General features: G+C 38.7%; 1 protein-coding gene across 5 annotated transcripts in view; it reads left to right on the top strand.

Moving 5' to 3' along the window:
• The window catches only part of LOC117082077 (serine/threonine-protein kinase 31), a 124,496-nt gene that overhangs the window by 34,210 nt on the left and 67,369 nt on the right, over window positions 1–22,917 (top strand). For 4 of the 5 annotated variants that reach the window (XM_033208625.1, XM_033208897.1, XM_033208767.1 and 1 more), the window contains 2 exons: window positions 1,210–1,369; window positions 8,701–8,823. In XM_033208625.1, the coding sequence (XP_033064516.1) occupies window positions 1,210–1,369; window positions 8,701–8,823 (283 nt within the window). The remainder of the gene's footprint in view (window positions 1–1,209; window positions 1,370–8,700; window positions 8,824–22,917) is intronic. The other variant, XM_033208694.1, reaches the window with a different exon arrangement.

The following is a 22,917-nucleotide window of genomic DNA, read 5'->3' as shown; positions in this document are numbered from 1 at the left end:
TAAGACCTTTGGTAAAGCGCAGTATTAGGGTGGGAGTTACCTGATTTTCCAGGTGTTGTGTGTCTCAGTTTCCCTTGGCTAGGAAAAGGGATTCCCTTCCCCCTTGAACTTCCCAGGTGAGGCGATGTCTCGCCCTGCTTCAGCTCTTGCTGGTTGGGCTGCACCTGCTGACCAGCACCGATTGTCTGGCACTCCCCAGTGAGATGAACCCAGTACCTCAGTTGAAAATGCAGAAATCACCCGTCTTCTGTGTCACTCACTCTGGGAGCTGGAGGCTGGAGCTGTTTCTATTCGGCCATCTTGGGCACGCCCCCTCTATCTTAGTTGTTTTTATTGCTTTTTCTTAAATGTATGTAGAGGACGCATGTATTTCAGTGTTTAATATTAGAAATGTTTTGGGTCTTTATTTAGAAGTGGGCCGGGCGCGGTGGCTCAAGCCTGTAATCCCAGCACTTTGGGAGGCCGAGACGGGCGGATCACGAGGTCAGGAGATCGAGACCATCCTGGCTAACACGGTGAAACCCCGTCTCTACTAAAAATACAAAAAAAAAAAAAACTAGCCGGGCGAGGTGGCGGGCGCCTGTAGTCCCAGCTACTCCGGAGGCTGAGGCAGGAGAATGGCGTGAACCCGGGAGGCGGAGCTTGCAGTGAGCTGAGATCTGGCCACTGCACTCCAGCCTGGGCGACAGAGCAAGACTCCGTCTCAAAAAAAAAAAAAAAAAAAAAAAAAAAAAAAAGAAGTGATGTTTTTGTGACTAAAAAATATGCTATAGGAACTTAACTCTTGTTGAGATCAATTAGCCTATGGTAAGTGGGTTTCTTATATGTGTTTTCTCTTAGACTTTGTAAATTATTTGTAGACCAAAAATTGAAGCTTCATTTGATACCATTTCAAATTCTGCAGACTTTCAAAGTTGCCTTTTTTATAGTCTAAAAAATTTTTAATTTTTTCCATATTTTTTGTGTCATGAAATTAGTATATTTACAAATGTTTTTTAATTCAAAGTTTATATTATGCGTGTCTGCATAAAAACACGTGGACTGAAAAAAATAAGTTATACATGATTTTATATAAAGTTTTAAAAAGAACCTCTTCAAAGCCAGTGCTGTAAACAATAACTTTTAGACCATTACTATTAAAGTGTAACTTTTTCTCATTTCAGCTTTCTAATGTTTTGATCTTTTTGTTTTTGTTGTTTTTAAAAATAGGCATGTCGGCATCAGTGTTCATTTCGGAAATGATCTTTCAGATGCTATACAAGTGTTGGATGAAGGGTGCTTTACTACTCCAGCTTCTCTGAATGGACTAGAGATAATATGGGCAGAATACAGTCTGGCTCAGGAGAAGATTAAAACTTGTGAATATGTGGTTAGTTGAGAATTTTTCTCTATTATAGTTTTTATCTGTTGAACATAAGGAATTTTTTTTTTTAATTTCTTCTGATTAAAAAAAAGAACAACAACAGGATACATGTGCAGAATGTGCCGGTTTGTTACATAGGTATACATGTGCTGTGGTGGTTTGCTGCACTTATTGACCTGTCCTCTAAATTCCCTCCCCTCACCTTTCCCCGCCCCCCAATAAGCCCTGTTGTGTATTGCTTCCCTCTCTATGTCCATGTGTTCTTAATGTTCAACTCCCACTTATGAGTAAAAACATGGTGTTTGGTTTTCTATTCCTGTGTTAGTGTGCCGAAGATGATGGCGTCCAGCTTCATCTGTGTCACTGCAGAGGACATGAACTCATTCCTTTTTATGGCTGCATCGTATTCCATGGTGTATATGTAATACATTTTCTTTTTTTTTTTTTTTTTTTTTCCGAGACAGAGTCTCGCTCTGTCACCCAGGCTGGAGTGCAGTGGCCGGATCTCAGCTCACTGCAAGCTCCGCCTCCCGGGTTCACGCCATTCTCCTGCCTCAGCCTCCCGAGTAGCTGGGACTACAGGCGCCGCCACCTCGCCCGGCTAGTTTTTTATATTTTTAATAGAGACGGGGTTTCACGGTGTTAGCCTGGATGGTCTCGATCTCCTGACCTTGTGATCCGTCCGTCTCGGCCTCCCAAAGTGCTGGGATTACAGGCTTGAGCCACCGCGCCCGGCCGTAATACATTTTCTTTATCCAGTCTGTTATTGATAGGCATTTGGGTTGGTTCCAAGTCCTTGCTATTGTAAATAGTGCTGCAGTAAACATACTTGTGCATGTATCTTTATAGTAGAATGATTTATATTCCTTTGGGCATATACCCAGTAATGAGATTGCTGAGTCCAATGGTATTTCTGGTTCTAGTTCCTTGAGAAATTGCCATATTGTCTTCCATAATGGTTGAACTAATTTGCATTCCCACCAACAGTATAAAAGTGTTCCTACTTCTCCACATCCTCTCCAGCATCTATTGTTTCCTGACTTTAATGATCGTCATTCTAACTGGTATGAAGTGGTATCCTCTTGTGGTTTTGATTTACATTTCTCTGATGATTAGTGATGTTCAGCTTTTTCTCATATGTTTGTTGGCCACATAAATGTCTTCCTTTGAGAAGTGCCTGCTCATATCCTTTGCCCACTTTTTGATGGGATTGTCTTTTTCCTGTAAATATGTTTAAGTTCCTTGTAGATTCTGGATATTAGACCTTTGTCAGATGGGTAGATTGCAAAAATTTTCTTCTGTTCAGGAGAACAGATTGCCTGTTCACTCTGATGATAGTTTCTTTTGCTGTGCAGAAACTCTTTAGTTTAATTAGATCCCATTTGTCAATTTTGACTTGTGTTGCAATTGCCTTTGTTGTTTTTGTCATGAAGTCTTTGCCCATACCTATGTCCTGAACGCTATTGCCTAGGTTTTCTTCTAGGGTTTTTATATTTTAGGTTTTACATTTCAGTCTTTAATCCATCTAGAGTTAATTTTTGTGTAAAGTGTAAGGAAGGGGTTCAGTTTCAGTTTTCTGCATATGTCTCGTTTTCCCAGCACCATTTACTGAATAGGAGATACTTTCCCAATTACCTGTTTTTGTCAGGTTTGTCGAAGATCAGATGGTTGTAGATGGGTGATGTTATTTCTGGGGTTTCTATTCTGCTCCATTGGTCTGTATGTCTGTTTTGGTACCAGTAGCATGCTGTTTTGGTTACTGTTGCCTTGTAGTATAGTTTGAAGTCAGGTAGCATGATGCCTCCAGCATTGTTCCTTTTGATTAGGATTATCTTGGTTATATGAGCTCGCTCTTTGATTCCATATGAAATTTAAAATAGTTTTTCCTAATTCTTTGAAGAATGTCGGTGGTAGCTTGATGGGAATAGCATTGAGTCTATAAATTACTTTGGGCAGTATGGCCATTTTCATGATCTTGAGTCTTTCTATCCATGAGGATGGAATATTTTTCCATTTGTTTGTGTCCTCTCTTATTTCCTTGATCAGTGGTTTGTAATTCTTCTTGAAGAAGTCTGTCACATCCCTTATTAGCTGTATTCCTAGGTATTTTATTCTTTTTGTAGCAGTTGTGAATGGGAGTTCATTCATGGTTTGGCTCTTTGCTTGCCTATTGTTGGTGTGTAGGAATGCTTGTGATTTTTGCACATTTACTTTGTATCCTGAGACTTTGCTGAAGTTGTCTGTCATTTCAAGAAGATTTGGGCTGAGATGATGGGGTTTTCTAAATATAAAATCATGTCATCTGCAAACAGACAACTTGTCTTCCTTTCTTCCTGTTTGAATACCCTTTATTTCTTTCTCTTGCCTGATTGCCCTGTCTAGAACTTCCAAATACTATGGTGAATAAGAGTGGTGAGAGAGGGTATCCTTGTCCTGTACTGGTTTTCAAAGGGAATGCTTCCAGCTTTTGCTCATTCAGTTTGAGGTTGTGGGTTTGTCATAAATAACTTTTACTATTTTGAGATATGTTCCGTCAATACTTAGTTTGTTGAGAGTTTTTAACATGAAGCGATGTTGAATTTTATCAAAGCCCTTTCTGTGTCTATTGAGATAGTCATGTGGTTTTTGTCGTTAGTTCGTTTATGTGCTGAATTACATTTATTGAATTGCCAATGTTGAACCAGCATTGCATCCCAGGGATGAAGCAGACTTGATTGTGGTGGATAAGTTTTTTGATGTGCTGCTGGTTTCAGTTTGTCAATATTTTATTGAGGATTTTTGCATCGATGTTCATCCGGGATATTGGCCTGAAGTTTTCTTTTTTTGTTGTGTCTCTTACCGGTTTGGGTATCAGAATAATGCTGGCTTCATAAAATGTGTTAGGGAGGAGTCAGTCCTTTTCACTTGTTGGGAATAGTTTCAAAAGGAATGGTACCAGCTGTCCTTTGTATCTCTGGTAGAATTCAGCTGTGAATCTGTCTGGTCCTGGGCTTTTTTTGGTTGGTAGACTGTTAATTACTGCCTCAATTTTAGAGTTTGTTACTGGTCTATTCAGGGATTCAACTTCTTCCTGATTTAGTCTTGGTAGGGTGTAGGCATCCAAGAATTCATTTCTTCTAGATTTTCTAGTTTATTTGTGTGGAGGTGTTTATGGTATTCTCTGAAGGTAGTTGGTATTTTTGTGGGGTCAATGGTGATATCCCTTTAACATTTTTTATTGAGTCTATTTGATTCTTCTTTCTCTCCTTCTTTATTAGTCTAGCTAGTGGTCTATTTTGTTAATTTTTTCAAAAAAAAAAAAACATCCTGGATTCACTGATTTTTTTGGAGGGTTTGTGTGTGTTTGTGTGTGTGTGTGTTTCTATCTCCTTTAATTCTTCTCTGATATTTCTTGTCTTCTGCTAGCTTTTGGGTTCGTTTACTCTTGCCTTTCTAGTTCTTTTAATTGTGATGTTAAGGTGTTGATTTGAGATCTTTCTAGCTTTCTGATGTGGGCATTTAGTGCTATAAATTTCTCTCAACACTACTTGAGCTGTGTGCTAGAGATTCTGGTAGATTGTCTCTTTGTTCTCATTGGTTTCAAAGAACTTCTTGATTTCTGTCTTAATTTAATTATTTACCCTGGAATCATTCAGGAGCAGGTTGTTCAATTTCCATGAAATTATGTGGTTCTGAGTGAGCAATATTAACCTTAAATGTAAATGGGCTAAATTCCCCAATTAAAAGACACAGACTGGCAAATTGGCTAAGTGGTCAAGACTCATAGGTGTGCTGTATTCAGGAGACCCATCTTCCACACAAAAACACATACAGGCTCAAAATAAAGGGATGGAGGAAAATTTTCCAAGCAAATAGAAATCAAAAGAAAGCAGGGGTTGCAGTCCTAGTCTCTGACAAAACAAACTTTAAATCAACAAAGATAAAAAAGACAAGGGCTTTACATAATGGTAAAGGGAACAGTTCAACAAGAAGAGGTAACTATTCTGAATATATACGCACCCAAGGAGCACCCAGATTCATAAAACAAGTTCTTAGAGATACACAAAGAGACTTAGACTCCCACACAATAATAATGGGAGACTTGAACACCCCACTGTCAGTATTAGATCGAGACAGAAAATTAACAAGGATATGCAGGACTTGAACTCAGTTCTCAATCAAGTGGACCTGGTAGATGTCTGCAGAACTCTCTACCCCAAATCAACTGAACATACATTCTTCTCAGTGCCACTTGGCACTTACTCTAAAATCGACCACACAATTGGAAGTAAAACACTCTTCAGCAAATGCAGAAGAACTGAAATCATAGCAAACAGTGTCTCAGATCACAGTGTAATAAAATTAGAACTCAGGAAATGTTATCTTTCTAAAAAGAAAAGGAACTGCAGATATTATAATGATAGTTTGTGTAAAATCTTTAACTTTTACAGTATCTTCATATTAATAATTTGCTTCATTTATAGCCTTGTAAGAAAGGTGTAATAGACAACTGGTGATTGTGGATAAGGGGTAACAAAATCTTTTCCCCTTTTGCATGAAAACTTGACCTTTGGTTAACTCCCTGTCTTTGTTCCCTTGGTAATATGATAAAATGTTTCAGCGGTATTACCAGGCAACATTATTTATGGTAAATATAACTTATGATTGTCAAATTGCATCTGTACTGGGAGGAACTACAAACTACAAATACTTGATGTGGACTCTTGGAACTAGACATGCCCCTTGAGGGACCCTGGAAGCTATACCTATGGAGTTGTTATAAGAGACAGTGGCTTTTGAGGAACATTAGGCTTGTAAACCAGAGTGGCTTTCATACATGCTTATGTGGATCTTCTCTGGACTGAGTGGTGTATTTTATGCATATAAGACTCTGCCTTACTATTAATTAGTGTCTGAGTCACCTATTGTTGAGAGGTAGTTGTTTGTGTGTGTGAGTAGGGGTATGACAATGAAACATTTCACGTAAGTTGTTTATTAGCTTAGGTGCAAGTATATTTATTTCCTATTGCAGTTTTCTTTTTTTTCTTTTTTTTTGAGACGGAGTCTTGCTCTGTTGCCCAAGCTGGAGTGCAGTGGCCGGATCTCAGCTCACTGCAAGCTCCGCCCCCCCGGGTTTACGCCATTCTCCTGCCTTAGCCTCCCAAGTAGCTGGGACTACAGGCGCCCGCCACCTCGCCCGGCTAGTTTTTTGTATTTTTTAGTAGAGACGGGGTTTAACTGGGTTAGCCAGGATGGTCTCGATCTCCTGACCTCGTGATCCGCCCGTCTCGGCCTCCCAAAGTGCTGGGATTACAGGCTTGAGCCACCGTGCCCGGCTACAGTTTTCTTTAGTTTATTGTATTGAGCTGAACTGAACTTCCTGTTTTTCTTGTAAACCATTCCCTACAACCACCATAACTTTCCCTAGCACCTATGAGCTCTATACCTGTTGTGTTTGGACTTGTTCCACCTTAAGTATTTGTGGTTTCTGTCTCTGTGGATTATACCCTGTAAATCTTACTCCCTAATCATACCTAGGTTGACCAGTTGGCAGCCTGACTGGCTCTGAATGAGAAGTATGAGCAGGATAACTAGGCTTTTGAAAATGCCAGAAACGTTTAGTTCGGAGAAGGGATTAGATTTTGGTTATTGTATATGTTAGATTTTAACTGATCACTTCTGATCATGGAAGAAAGAAGATGACAGCAGAGTGAATAATTTTTTAATTTCTGTGAAACACAGGCAGTGTGTTTATAAGCATTTTCTTACATTAACTTTTAAAATGGGCATATTTGCTCCCATTTTATAAGTGAGGAAACAGGCTTACAAGGGTAAGGAAATTGTTCAAGATTACCTAGTTCTATTTTTTTTAATTAAAAAATTATTCTTTTTTTTTTTTTTTGAAGTATGGTCTCACTCTGTCACCCAGGCTGGAGTGCAGTGGCACGATCACAGCACACTGCAGCCTCAACCTCCTGGGCACAAGTGATTTTCCCACTTCAGCCTTTCAAGTAGCTAGGACTACAGGCGTGCACTACCAACCATGCCTGGCTAATTTTTTTGTACTTTTTGTAGTAGTAGGGTTTTACCATGTTGTCCAGACAGGTCCCGAACTCCTTGGCTCAAGTAATTCTCCTGCCTCGGCCTCCCAAAGTCCTGGGATTGCAGATGTTAGCCACCATGCCCGGACCCTAGTTCTAAATGTTAATATGGAACTTGAACCTAGACATATCTGACAGCAAAGCCTATTCTCTATTTAAACCACACTGTTGATATTAAAATACTTCGTAATGTATTTTCATATAAGATGAAAAAAAAACCTGCCTTATTTGTTTTTGTGGTTTGAGCATAGTGAAAGTATTCAGGATGGTACTTTAGCACTTAATATTCTATTAGTACAGATGTGACTTTTTTTGAAAGCAGATTTTTTTTTTTTCTACTACTGCTTATGTTTCCGAACTTAAAGTTTACTTGATAGATGGAAGAGTAGATTATTGGCTGAATATACAATCATAGTAGCCACTCAAATGAAATTGTCATTTTATTTCCCTTATTGTACTTAATTTGGCTTAGAACTGTTAACTTTTATTCATGTATTTTGCATAGTTCTTTAACTTGATTGCCATGTTTTTGTTTTTTTTTTTAAATGATGAAAGCAATAGACTTTACTTGAGGTCTTCTTTATTTATAGTTGTAAAATAGTCTGGTTGAGCTTATGCAAGAAAAAATATCCTAAAATTCAAGCTTTTAAGTATATGTGCCAGACATTGTTGTAAGTAATAGAGATACAAATTTTTAAAAGACACGATCCTTTCTTTCTTTCTTGGGTACAGGATGGATGTATTAATATATAGTTTTAATACAGTATGGTAAGTGCTATAATGAAGAAAATGCATAGAGTTCTTGGATATCTTTCACATATGTATTTCCAAACACAGCCTATTGGACAAATTGGAGGGTTTATCCTGGTGTTTAAGTGTGTCTTGAAGGATGAGTAGCTGAAGGAGTTGGGAGTGGGATGGGAATAGGAAAGAGGCCATATATAATTAGTAGGAACTTACATAATTTTCTCTAAAAAAACCCCAAAAATTTCGTTGTTGCAGAAATAATGGGAAAAATAAAAATTAGCAGATCAGAGTTATAGAACTTAAATGTTTTATTTTTAATTAAGAGAAAGGAAGTTTTTTATTTATTTATTTTTGGTCATTTTGTTGATCTAAGGAGAGAAATGTCCTAAATGCTACTATGTTTGGAGAATATAAAGTTAAATTTTGGAGATCACTTTTATTCAAATAGGTCATATGCAGAAAAGACCCGATGTATTAATAATGATGGTTATTCTTTTTTTCTTCCTCCAGAATGAAGGGAATATTTTAATTGCCCAAAGAAATGAAATGCAGCAGAAGCTGTACATGTCAGTAGAAGATTTTGTTCTGGAAGTTGATGAGTCATCTCTTAATAAACGCTTAAAGACATTGCAGGTTGGAATTAAAAATAAATTAAATATAAATTGCAAGTTTATTTAAGAAGTGAAATTAGCATTTAGCTTAGACTTTAGATTGCTCTGCGATGGTTGCAAACATTTTTCCTGTTTTCTGAATTCTAATTTCTTTTTAATGGGATTGAAAGTTTATATTAATATATTTTGTGGCTACATACATATGTATATCTATCTTGCAAACAAGGTAAAATGGCTAGGGACTCCAGGCCTGCTACATCTGTATTCACTGGGGAAATTAATGGAGACGGGAGCAGTAGCAGATATGTGGGTACCTGTCGTCTATTGCATTCTAGCAGAAAATGTAGTAGGACCACATGTTAGAGGGAGAAGGGATCAACTCTGATCCTTAAACTGTAGGGTTTTTAGGCTCCATGACCAGGGAAGTTTCTCCTGATGTGATCAGAGGCTAGAGTACTGTAGTACATACAGCTGTATGATATGGTGGAATCTTGTCTTCAGCCCTGTCTTGCCAGCTCAGCAATGACTTTAATTTGGGTTGAATGAACATGACAATGTTAAGTCATTTCACCTAATAATAATACTTATCTCTACTTATTCTTATTTTGTCCTTTAATATTGTTAAAAAATTTTCTCTATAAGTCCTCATGCTTTTTTCTTAATTTAACTTTATGCTTTTGATTGCTTTTATGAATATTATCTTTTCCTTTCCTGTTTTTGATTGAATAGAGGAATACTGTTGGTTTTTACATACTGATGTTTCGCTGGCAACTCTGTTGACCTCTCTTTTAGTTCTCATTTGTCTGTTGATAGTCTGTGCTTTCTGTGTTTCCAAATGTTTTCATTTCAAATGAAAACATTTGAAAACAATAACTCTTTAATCTTTTCTCTTCTAGTCCTCTTACCTTTTATGTATCTTTGAATTTTTACTGCTTTGGTCAGTTACTCTACTACTAAGCTGACCAGTAGCTAGTATCGATCTTGTTGTGGACTGCAGGGAATAAGCTTGCCAGAAATTTGGAGAAGATATTCAGGGACATCTGGGCATTGTTTCTTTCTGTCCTGCTGGATGAAGATGCAGTTTTGATGATGCTCCACATGGCTTAAGAACCATTGGAACCCTGGTTTGAAACATTTTCTTAAATGGAATTGCATAAATAGTGTAAGTTCTTCCAGAAGGTTGAAGTAAGCCTTGCATATAAAAGGGCAGTAATATAGTAAGAATTTACCTTTCCACAATGCAACTTCTACTTTAACCTGTAAAGGTTTATTTCTTCTCACTGTTAGTAAATGTAGGTTAAGGGTCTGTAATTAAGATCATCTTTAAACCTCTTTTCTAAAGTTCAATGCTAGAAGACTTTTTGCCTTATCTAGACTGTCTCCACTGCTAGTATTCCCTCAGGTCACCAAAATATTCTTTGAACTTCTCTTTATTTTGCTGAGAAATAGTTTATATTTTTCAAGTATCCAAGAAAGATATTTCTATAATGAAGGCCAAATAAATTAAAGTTCATGATTTCTGATTTCCTCAGCATTTTATTTAGACTTCTTTTGTGGCATACAATACATGGTTGATTTTTTGTGACTGGTCTTCTTAAGTTCAAAAAGAAATTGTGTTCTCAGTTTTCTTGGTGTACAGTTTTAGATATATCTAAAACTTGCTTAGGTTTTGGTTGGTTCAGTGTATCAGTCTTTGAGATATTTTTGTTACATATATCTGAAATAGATAGGTTTATCCCTATTTGTCCCTGTTGTTCTTTTGGTTCTTGTTCAAAGTATTTCAGTGCCACATTATTGGACGTTAAGGTATTCATGATTGTAATGTGTTTTAAAATGTGTATCCCCCCATAACACGAGTTTACCTATGTCACAAACCTTCACATGTACCTCCAAACCTAAACTAAAAGTCAAAAATAATAATAATGTTTTCTTTTTAACTACTATACAATCTTATTTTTTCACTTAGATTTTTAAAAATAAAATAAAAAATTTTTAATTTGCTTTTTAAGTTCCTATCCCACCTTTCTTTTTGGTTAACACTGTAACATCTTTTCTTTTTTTGTTTCTATTTTTATTTTATTTATTTTTATTTTTGTTGAGATGGAGTCTTGCTCTGTCACCTAGGCTGGAGTGCAGTGGCTGATCTCGGCTCACTGCAACCTTTGCCTCCTGGGTTCAAGCAATTCTCCTACCTCAGCCTCCCAAGTAGTTGGGATTACAGATACACACCACCATGCCTGGCTAATTTTTGTATTTTAGTAGAGATGGGTTTCACAGTGTTGCCCAGGCTGGTCTCGAACTCCTGAGCTCCGACAGTCTACCCATCTTGGCCTCCAAAGTGCTAAGATTACAGGTGTGAGCCACCGCGCCTGGTCTCTCCCTTTATTTTTAACCTTTTGTATTCATGTTTTGAAATGCCCTCTTGATAACACACTAATGGATTTAATTTTGAAAGCACCCAATGTATATCTTTTTTTTGGTAACTTAATTTACGTATTTATAATTACTGTTTTATTAGAACTTATTTCTGTTCATCATGATTTCTTTTTCTCTCCTTTTCTAACTTACACCTCTAATACTTTTTTTTTTTTTTTGAGATGGAGTCTTACTCTGTTGCCCAGGCTGGAGTGCAGTGGCACAATCTTGGCTCACTGCAACCTCTGCCTCCTGGGTTCAAGTGATTCTCCTTTCTCAGCCTCATGAGTAGCTAGGATTACAGGCGTGTACCACCATGCCTGGCTAATTTTTGTGTTTTTACTAGAGATGGGGTTTCACCATGTTGGCCAGGCTGGTCTTGAACTTCTGACCTCAAGTCATCCACCCACCTCAGCCTCCCAGAGTGTTGGGATTACAGGCATGAGCCACTATGCCCGGCCACACTTCTAATACTTTAGAACATTCCTATCTGCCTTTGGTGTCTTTCCTCTCTTTCTCTACCTCCTTCCCCAAACCAACCAGCGAACCAACCACAATTGTCTTTAGTCACAGGTTGTTATAGATACTGTGTGTGATAGCTCAGTTAAATAGACTTTAGAGTTATTTTTCTGTTCTTATGTCATAAGTCGCTTATCTCTTGGCTTTCTCTGTATATTGGAATATTTTCTCTAAGAGTGCTTTCAAAGAAATCTTTGTGTATTTGATTTTGCAAGTTATTTGATGTTTTAGGATATCTCATTTCAATCTCAAGTACAAATAGTTGTTTAGCTGACTATAAAATAGCAAGTTCAAAGGCCATGTTTCCCTTAGACTTTTGACAATAATCATCTGTTGTCTCATTTCTATAATTTTATTTCTGTATTTATTTGAGACAGAATCTTGCTCTTTCACCCAGGCTGGAGTGCAGTGGTACTGTCTCAGCTCACTGCAACCTCTGGCTCCTGGGTTCAAGCAATTCTCATGCCTCAGCCTCCCAAATAGCTGGTACTACAGGCAAGCGCCACTGTGCACAGCTGATTTTGTATTTTTAATAGAGACAGGGTTTCACCATGTTGGTCAGGCTGGTCTCGAACTTCTGACCTCGAGTGATCCACCTGCCTTGGCCTCCCAAAGTGCTGGGATTACAGGCGTGAACGAAAGTCCCCAGCCTTCTTATTTCTGTAATTGTTGATATCAGTCTAATCTTTGTTCTTCTGTGATCTTTTTTCCTTCTGGAAGTTTTAAATTTTTCTCTTGACTTTGTTCTTAAGTTGCATCAGAATATGTTTATGTTTTGATTGAATCTAAGCCAGTTCAGTCTGAGGTTTTATGTATTTCTTTAATTGTAGGTAATATTTGATAATTATTTTTTAAGATACTGCCCTCCCCCATTAAATTTTTATCTTATTCTGAGACTTCTGTTAGATAGATATTTAAGCTTCTGTTTCTGTTCTTTACATATTTTATTGGCTAATCTATTGTTTAAAATCTTTTTATCTTATGTAGGAGGTGGGTTAAACTAAATAAATAAATAAAATTTTTTAATCTTGTTGGTGTCTTTTTGGAGGGATCCTTGGCTTAACCATGTAGCTAATGAATTGATCCTCCAGCTGTATCCCTTCTGCCTTTAGCCAATCCATGGTGTTTTGTATGTTAAAGATTATTTCTTTTATATTTAATATCTTCAGTTGATTATTATTTGTAAGTACTTGGCTTTGTGTTTCCAATATTCTTTATTTTGTTCAGAAAATTTATTATGCTTATTTTTGAGTTCTTACTGTTATCTGGGCCATTGACACTGATTTTGCTTCCTGTTTATAAGGTGGCTTAGTTTTTTATACTTCTTTCAGAGTGCTTGTTTGTTCACACCATTTTATCCTCTTCTTACCACTCCTCAAGATCTCATATTCCCTTGGAACTATAAGCTACCTTAGTTCTTCACTGTTGTGTAGTTATATGGAGGGCCTAGGGAAGAGTGAAAGCCTGAACCACAACTTTCAAGACTTCGGATAGGTTTAGGGAATATATTGGGGTTGTTTTTAAGGGTCTAGAGCTTCTGATGTTGCAATCAGGGATTATCTACTCCCTCTTTGCTTCTCTCCTGGGTGGTCTTACTCCTCAGCAAACCCCTATTCCCTCTATCTCATCTACTGCTCCTTTCTAGGCGCTACCACCCTTAGATATAAATGCTGCCAGATATTCAGGGGAGAAGTGAAGGAAAGAGAGTGGTCAGGGGCTGGCCAGCTCTTCTATATTGGTTATCAATTTTTGACTCATCTGTGTTCTTGTGCTGACTTGCATAAACCTGTTGCCTCTTGATGGTGCTACTGTTTTTCTTCCTGATGTGAGGGAGAGAGAAGGGCCTGTGAAGAAAGTTTTCTTTTCCCACAGGTAATTCTATACTCTGACACAGTTCTTCTTTCACTTGTAGGGGCTTTATTAATTCAGTGCTAAACATCAGCCATCCTCTGCCTAAGATTTCTCAGAGTTTTGTGATTAAAAACTTCTGAGATCTCTTAAGCTTTTTTAAAATCTCTATAAAATTTCTAGGGTTTAATTTCTGGAGAGAGCTAGCAGGCTGTGCCTATCTTGTCTTTTCCAATTCTTTTTTTTTCCTTTCTTGTTTTGTTTATTGTACTTTTTGTCATTCAGAAATAAAACTTAGAATTCTTTTTGAGTGTTTCTTTATAAATACCACATTCTAGTGTAATACAATATAGGATTGCACCTATACGATATCTTTGCAAAACAAAAACAACGTTCTAGGTTATTCTTTCAGATATTTGGAGCAAGCCTGACAACCCTATATGTAGAAAGCACTGAACTCCCAGGTGCCCATGAGCAATTCAGCTCTTTATGGCAGCCGGATTATAACAGTACTAGATACGATATTATAGGAAACTAGAAAAAAATAAGCATGCAAATGAAAAAATACTTTAAAAATTATTTGGTCTGGGCCGGGCGCACTGGCTCAAGCCTGTAATACCAACACTTTGGGAGGCTGAGGCGGGTGGATCACGAGGTCAAGGGATGGAGACCATCCTGGCCAACATGGTGAAACCCTGTCTCTACTAAAAATACAAAAATTAGCTGGGCGTGGTGGTATGCACCTGTAGTCCCAGCCACCTGGGAGACTGAGGCAGGAGATTCGCTTGAGCCTGGGAGACAGAGGTGCAGTGAGCCGAGATAATGACACTGCACTCCAGCCTGGTGACAGACGGAGAGGCTCTCTGTCTCAACAAAAAAAAAAAAAAAAAAAAGGAAAAAAATTATTTGTCTGTTTTTTTTCTTTTATTATACTCTTAAGTTCTAGGGTACATGTGCACAACGTGCAGGTTAGTTACATATGTGTACTTGTGCCATGTTGGTGTGCTGCACCCATTAACTCATCATTTGCATTAGGTATATCTCCTAATGCTGTCCCACCCCCTCCCCCCTTCCCCCAATAGACCCTGGTGTGTGATGTTCCCCTTCCTGTGTCCAAGTGATCTCATTGTTCAATTCCCACCTCTGAGTGAGAACATGAGGTGTTTGGTTTTCTGTTCTTGTGATAGTTTGCTGAGAATGATGGTTTCCAGCTGCATCCATGTCCCTACAAAGGACACAAACTCATCCTTTTTTATGGCTGCATAGTATTCCATGGTGTATATGTACCACATTTTCTTAATCCAGTCTGTCACTGATGGACATTTGGGTTGATTCCAAGTCTTTGCTATTGTGAATAGTGCTGCATTAAATATACGTGTGCATGTGTCTTCATAGCAGCATGATTTATATTCCTTTGGGTATATACCCAGTAATGGGATGGCTGGGTCAAATGGTATTTCCAGTTCTAGATCCTTGAGGAATCGCCACACTGTTTTCCACAATGGTTGAACTAGTTTACAATCCCACCAACAGTGTAAAAGTGTTCCTATGTCTCCACATCCTCTCCAGCACCTGTTGTTTCCTGACTTTTTAATGATTGCCATTCTAACTGGTGTGAGATGGTATCTCGTAGTTTTGATTTGCATTTCTCTGATGGCCAGTGATGATGAGCATTTTTTCATGTGCCTGTTGGCTGTATAAATGTCTTCTTTTGAGAAGTGTCTGTTCATGTCCTTTGCCCACTTTTTGATGGGGTTGTTTTTTTCTTGTAAATTTGATTGAGTTCTTTATAGGTTCTGGATATTAGCCCTTTGTCAGATGAGTAGATTGCAAAAATGTTTTCCCATTCTGTAGGTTGCCTGTTCACTCTGATGGTAGTTTCTTTTGCTGTGCAGAAGCTCTTTAGTTAAGTTAGAGCCCATTTGTCAATTTTGGCTTTTGCTGCCGTTGCCTTTGTTGTTTTAGACATGAAGTCCTTGCCCATGCCTATGTCCTGAATGGTACTACCTAGGTTTTCTTCTAGGATTTTTATGGTATTAGGTCTAACATTTAAGTCTCTAATCCATCTTGAATTAATTTTTGTATAAGGAGTAAGGAAAGGATCCAGTTTCAGCTTTCTACTTATGGCTAGCCAATTTTCCCAGCACCATTTATTAAATAGGGAATCCTTTCCCCATTTCTTGTTTCTCTCAGGTTTGTCAAAGATCAGATGGCTGTAGAGGTGTGGTATTATTTCTGAGGACTCTGTTCTATTCCATTGGTCTATATCTGTTTTGGTAGCAGTACCATGCTGTTTTGGTTACTGTAGCCTTGTAGTATAGTTTGAAGTCAGGTAGCGTGATGCCTCCAGCTTTATTGTTTTGACTTAGGATTGTCTTGGCAATGCGGGCTCTTTTTTGGTTCCATATGAACTTTAAAGCAGTTTTTTCCTATTCTGTGAAGAAACTCATTGGTAGCTTGATGGGGATGCCATTGAATCTAAATAACCTTGGGCAGTATGGCCATTTTCACGATATTGACTCTTCCTATCCATGAGCATGGTATGTTCTTCCATTTGTTAGTGTCCTCTTTGATTTCACTGAGCAGTGGTTTGTAGTTCTCCTTGAAGAGGTCCTTGACATCCCTTGTAAGTTGGATTCCTAGGTATTTTATTCTCTTTGAGGCAATTGAGAATGGAAGTTTATTCATGATTTGGCTCTCTGTTTGTCTGTTACTGGTGTATAAGAATGCTTGTGATTTTTGCACATTGATTTTGTATCCTGAGACTTTGCTGAAGTTGCTTATCAGCTTAAGGAGATTTTGGGCTGAGACAATGGGGTTTTCTAAATATACAATCATGTCATCTGCAAACAGGGACAGTTTGACTTCTTCTTTTCCTGACTGGATACCCTTGATTTCTTTCTCTTGCCTGATTGCCCTAGCTGGAGCTTCCAACACTAAGTTGAATAGGAGTGTTGAGAGAGGGCATCCCTGTCTTGTGTCAGTTTTCAAAGGGAATTTTTCCAGTTTTTGCCCATTCAGTATGATATTGGTTGTGGGTTTGTCATAAATAGCTCTTACTATTTTGAGGTATGTTCCATCAATACCGAATTTATTGAGCGTTTTTAGCATGAAGGGCTGTTGAATTTTGTCAAAAGCCTTTTCTGCATCTGTTGAGATAATCATGTGGTTCTTGTCTTTGGTTCTGTTTATATGCTGGATTACGTTTATTGATTTGCGAATGTTGAACCAGCCTTGCTTCCCAGGGATGAAGCCCACTTGATCATGGTGGATAAGCTTTTTGATGTGCTGCTGAATCCGGTTTGCCAGTATTTTATTGAGGATTTTTGTATTGATGTTCATCAGGGATATTGGTCTAAAATTCTCTTTTTTTGTTGTGTCTCTGCCAGGCTTTGGTATCAGGATGATGTTGGCCTCATCAAATGAGTTAGGGAGGATTCCCTCTCTTTCTATTGATTGGAATCGTTTCAGAAGGAATGGTACCAGCTCCTCCTTGTACCTCTGGTAGAATTGAGCTGTGAATCCATCTGGTCCTGGACCTTTTTTGATTGGTAGGCTATTAATTATTGCCTCAATTTCAGAGCCTGCTATTGGTCTATTCAGGGATTCAACTTCTTCCTGGTTTAGCCTTGGAACAGTGTAAGTGTCCAGGAAATTATCCATTTCTTCTAGATTTTCTAGTTGATTTGCGTAGAGGTGTTTATAGTATTCTCTGATGGTAGTTTGTATTTCTGTGGGGTCCGTGGTGATATCCCCTTTATCATTTTTTATTGCACCTATTTGATTCTTCTCTCTTTTCTTCTTTATTAGTCTTGCTAGCAATCTGTCAATTTTGTTGATTTTTTCAAAAAACCAACTCCTGGATTTATTGATTTTTTGGAGGGTTTTTTGTGTCTCTGTCTCCTTCAGTTCCGCTCTGATCTTAGTTATTTCTTGCCTTCTGCTAGCTTTTGAATGTGTTTGCTCTTGCTTCTCCAGTTCTTTCAATTGTGGTGTTAGAGTTTCAATTTTACATCTTTCCAGCTTTCTCTTGTGGGCATTTAGTGCTATAAATTTCCCTCTACACACTGCTTTAAATGTGTCCCAGAGATTCTGGTATGTTGTATCTTTGTTCTCATTGGTTTCAAAGAACATCTTTCTTTCTGCCTTCATTTCGTTATGTTCCCAGTAGTCATTCAGGAGGAGGTTGTTCAGTTTCCATGTAGTTGACCGTTTTTTATTGAGTTTCTTAGTCCTGAATTCTAGTTTAATTGCACTGTGGTCTGAGAGACAGTTTTGTTATAATTTGTGTTCTTGTACATTTGCTAAGGAGTGCTTTACTTCCAATTATGTGGTCAATTTTGGAATAAGTGCGATGTGGTGCTGAGAAGAATGGATATTCTCTTGATTTGGGGTGGAGAGTTCTGTAGATGTCTATTAGGTTCGCTTGGTGCAGAAATGAGTTCAATTCCTGGATATCCTTGTTAACTTTCTGTCTCATTGATCTGTCTAATGTTGACAGTGGAGTGTTGAAGTCTCCCATTATTATTGTATGGGAGTTTAAGTCTCTTTGTAAGTCTCTAAGGACTTGCTTTATGAATTTGGGTGCTCCTGTATTGGGTGCATATATATTTAGGAGAGTTAGCTCTTCCTGTTGAATTGATCCCTTTACCATTATGTAATGGCCTTCTTTGTCTCTTTTGATCTTTGATGGTTTAAAGTCTCTTTTATCAGAGGCCAGGATTGCACCCCCTGCTTTTTTTTGTTCTCCATTTGCTTGGTAGATCTTCCTCCATCCCTTTATTTTGAGCCTATGTATGTCTCTGCATGTGAGATGGGTCTCCTGAATACAGCAGACTGATGGGTCTTGACTCTTTATCCAGTTTGCCAGTCTGTGTCTTTTAAATGGAGCCTTTAGTCCATTAACATTTAAGGTTAATATTGTTATGTGTGAACTTGATCCTGCCATTATGATATTAACTGGCTATTTTGCTTGTTAGTTGATGCAGTTTCTTCCTAGCCTCGATGGTCTTTACATTTTGGTATGTTTTTGCAATGGCTGGTACCGGTTGTTCCTTTCCATGTTTAGGGCTTCCTTCAGGGTCTCTTGTAAGGCAGGCCTGGTGGTGACAAAATCTCTAAGCATTTGCTTATCTGTAAAGGATTTTATTTCTCCTTCACTTATGAAAGTTAATTTCGCTGGATATGAAATTCTGGGTTGAAAATTCTTTTCTTTAAGAATGTTGAATATTGGCCCCCACTCTCTTCTGGCTTGTAGAATTTCTGCCGAGAGATCTGCTGTTAGTCTGATGGGCTTCCCTTTGTGGGTAACTCGACCTTTCTCTCTGGCTGCCCTTAAGATTTTTTCCTTCATTTCAACTTTGGTGAATCTGGCAATTATGTGTCCTGGAGTTGCTCTTCTGGAGGAGTATCTTTGTGGCGTTCTCTGTATTTCCTGAATTTGCATGTTGGCCTGCCCTACTAGGTTGGGGAAGTTCTCCTGGATGATATCCTGAAGAGTGTTTTCCAACTTGGTTCCATTTTCCCCCTCACTTTCAGGCACCCCAATCAGACGTAGATTTGGTCTTTTTACATAATCCCATACTTCTTGCAGGCTTTGTTCATTTCTTTTTCTTCTTTTTTCTTTTGGTTTCTCTTCTCGCTTCATTTCATTCATTTGATCCTCAATCGCTGATACTCTTTCTTCCAGTTGATCGAGTCGGTTACTGAAGCTTGTGGATTTGTCACGTATTTCTCGTGTCATGGTTTTCATCTCTGTCATTTCATTTTTCACCTTCTCTGCATTAATTATTCTAGCTGTCAATTCTTCCACTCTTTTTTCAAGGTTTTTAGTTTCTTTGCGCTGGGTACGCAATCCCTCCTTTAGCTCTGAGAAGTTTGATGGACTGAAGCCTTCTTCTCTCATCTCGTCAAAGTCATTCTCTGACCAGCTTTGATCCGTTGCTGGCGATGAGCTGCGCTCCTTTGCAGGGGGAGATGCACTCCTATTTTTTGAATTTCCAGCTTTTCTGCCCTGCTTCTTCCCCATCTTTGTGGTTTTATCTGTCTCTGGTCTTTGATGATGGTGACGTACTGATGGGGTTTTGGTATAGGTGTTCTTCCTGTTTGATAGTTTTCCTTCTGATAGTCAGGACCCTCAGCTGTAGGTCTGTTGGAGATTGCTTGAGGTCCACTCCAGACCCTGTCTGCCTCAGTTGAAAATGCAGAAATCACGGGTCTTCTGTGTCGCTCGCGCCAGGAGTTGGAGACTGGAGCTGTTCCTATTCGGCCATCTTGCTCCGCCCAGCCAGTCTGTGTCTTTTAATTGGACCATTTAGTCCGTTTACATTTAAGGTTAATATTGTTATGTGTGAACTTGATCCTGTCATTATGGTATTAGGTGTTTATTTTGCTCGTTTGTTGATGCAGTTTCTTCCTAGTGTCGATGGTCTTTACATTTTGGCATGTTTTTGCAATGGCTGGTACTGGTTGTTCCTTTCCATGTTTAGTGCTTCTTTCAGGATCTCTTGTAGGGCAGGCCTGGTGGTGACAAAATCTCTAAGCATTTGCTTATCTGTAAAGGATTTTATTTCTCCTTCATCTATGAAACTTAATTTGGCTGGATATGAAATTCTGGGTAGAAAATTCTTTTCTTTAAGAATGTTGAATATTGGCTCCCACTCTCTTCTTGCTTACAGAGTTTCTGCCGAGAGATCTGCTGTTAATCTGATGGGCTTCCCTTTGTGGGTAACCTGACCTTTCTCTGTCTGTCCTTAACATTTTTTCCTTCATTTCAACTTTGGTGTACCTGACAATTATGTGTCTTGGAGTTGCGCTTCTCGAGGAGTATCTTTGTGGCGTTCTCTGTATTTCCTGAATTTGAATGTTGGCCTGCCTTGCCACATTGGGGAAGATCTCCTGGATAATATCCTGCAGAGTGTTTTCCAACTTGGTTTCATTTTCCCCATCACTTTCAGGCACACCAATCAGACGTAAATTTGGTCTTTTCACATAATCGCATATTTCTTGGAATCTTTGTTTGTTTCTTTTTACTCTTTTTTCTCTAAACTTCTCACTTCATTTCATTCATTTGATCTTCAATCACTGATACTCTTTCTTACAGTTGATTGAGTTGGTTACTGAAGCTTGTGCACTTGTTATGTAGTTCTCGTGTCATGATTTTCATCTCTATCAGTTCATTTATGAACTTCTCTGCATTGATTATTCTAGTTATCCATTCTTCCATTCTTTTTTGAAGGTTTTTAGTTTTTTTGCGCTGGGTATGTAGTTCCTCCTTTAGCTCTGAGAAGTTTGATTGACTGAAGCCTTCTTCTCTCAACTCGTCAAAGTCATTGTCTGTTCAACTTTGTTCCATTGCTGGTAGGAGCTGTGTTCCTTTGGAGGGGGAGATGTGCTCTGATTTTTTGAATTTCCAGCTTTTCTGCATTGCTTTTTCCCCATCTTTGTGATTTTATCTGCCTTTGATCTTTGATGATGGTGACGTACTGATGGGGTTTGGTGTGGGTGTCCTTTCTGTTTGTTAGTTTTCATTCTAACAGTCAGGACCCTCCGCTGCAGGTCTGTTGGAGTTTGCTTGAGGTCCACTCCAGACCCTTTTTGTCTGGGTTTCAGCAGTGGAGGCTGCAGAAGATACAATATTGCTGAACAGCAAGTGTTGCTTTCTGGTTCTTCCTCTGGAAGCTTTGTCTCAGAGGTGTACCCAGACATGTGAGATGTGAGGTGTCAGTCTGCATGTAGTGGGGGACGTCTCTCAGTTAGGCTACTCAGGAGTCGGGGACCCACTTGAGCAGGCAGTCTGTCTGTTCCCAGATCTCATCCTCTGTGCTGGGAGAACCACTGGTCTCTTCAAAGCTGTCAGACAGGGACATTTGCATCTGCTGAGGTTTCTGGTACTTTTTGTTTAGCTATGCCCTGTCCCCAGAGGTGGAGTCTATAGAGGCTGGCAGACCTCCTTGAGCTGTGGTGGGCTGCACCCAATTCGAGCTTCCCAGAGGCTTTGTTTACCTACTTAAGCCTCAGCAATGGCGGATGCCCCTCCCCCAGCCTCACTGCCGTCTTGCAGTTAGATCTCAGACTGCTGTGCTAGCAATGAGGGAGGCTCCATGGGCGTGGGACCCCCCTGGCCAGACGTGGGATATAATCTCATGGTGTGCGGTTTGCTAAGACCCTGGTAAAGCGCAGTATTAGGGTGGGAGTTACCTGATTTTCCAGGTGTTGTGTGTCTCAGTTTCCCTTGGCTAGGAAAAGGAATTCCCTTCCCTCTTGCGCTTCCCAGGTGAGGCAATGCCTTGCCCTGCTTCAGCTCTTGCTGATTGGGCTGCACCCACTGACCAGCACCAACTGGCCAACACGCCCCGGTGAGATGAACCTGGTACCTCAGTTAAAAATGCAGAAATCACCCGTCTTCTGTGTCACTCACTCTGGGAGCTGGAGGCTGGAGCTGTTTCTATTCGGCCATGTTGGGCGCCCCCTCCGATTCTTTATTACATTAAAAAAATTTATTTATTATTGTTATTTATTTGTTTATTTAAGTATTATTATTATTTTTTTTGCCCACCTGCCCCAACAAACGCAGCCAGGCCAATTCATTTATAAAATACTTTTAAGTGCAGGCAAGTGCTGCATGGTTTGGTCAAGATGGACTGTATATATAGTGGTGGTGCCATAAAATTACAGTTCTTATTTTTACTGTACCTTTTCTGTGTTTAGATAGGCAATTGTTGTGACAATTGCTTACATTATTCAGTACATTAACAGGCTGTATCTACGAGCAGTAGGCTATATAATGTAGTTTGGTTGTATCATAAACTGTATAATCTAGGTTTGCATCAGTACACTCCATGATGTTTGCATAATGATGAAATTGCCTCACGATGCATTTTTTAGAAGATATTTGTGGTGTTGTGTTGTTAAATGATGCATGATTGTCCATATATATGTAATTAATGTCTTTAATTAGAATTATTTGTATATTTTAGTGTATAGTTTATTTTTTTTTTAACAATAGGTCTTAGAAAATTTCATGGCACCAGTGATTCTTATGATAGACAAGGGAAACTCAGAAGGGTGGTAGGGGTGGAGGGTGGTAGATGTTGAGAAGTTACTTAATGGGTTCAGTGTACATTTGGATGATAGATACACTAAAGCCCAGACTTTACCACTACACAATATATCCATGTAACAAAATTACTCTTTTACCCAATAAATTTATACAAAAAAGGTAAGAAAATAGGGTAATTTCTACTTAATTAAAAACTGTAAGGATATAAAGCTTTCTATTTGTAATTAATTCACTTAATAAACTTTACTGTTATGGTCCAAATAAACCACCTTC

This window comes from Trachypithecus francoisi, unplaced genomic scaffold, assembly GCF_009764315.1.
Source record: "Trachypithecus francoisi isolate TF-2019V2 unplaced genomic scaffold, Tfra_2.0 Contig00258, whole genome shotgun sequence".
Lineage (NCBI taxonomy): Eukaryota > Metazoa > Chordata > Mammalia > Primates > Cercopithecidae > Trachypithecus > Trachypithecus francoisi.
Note: the sequence above shows the minus strand (reverse complement) of the source record. Positions and strands in the feature narration are given on the sequence as shown.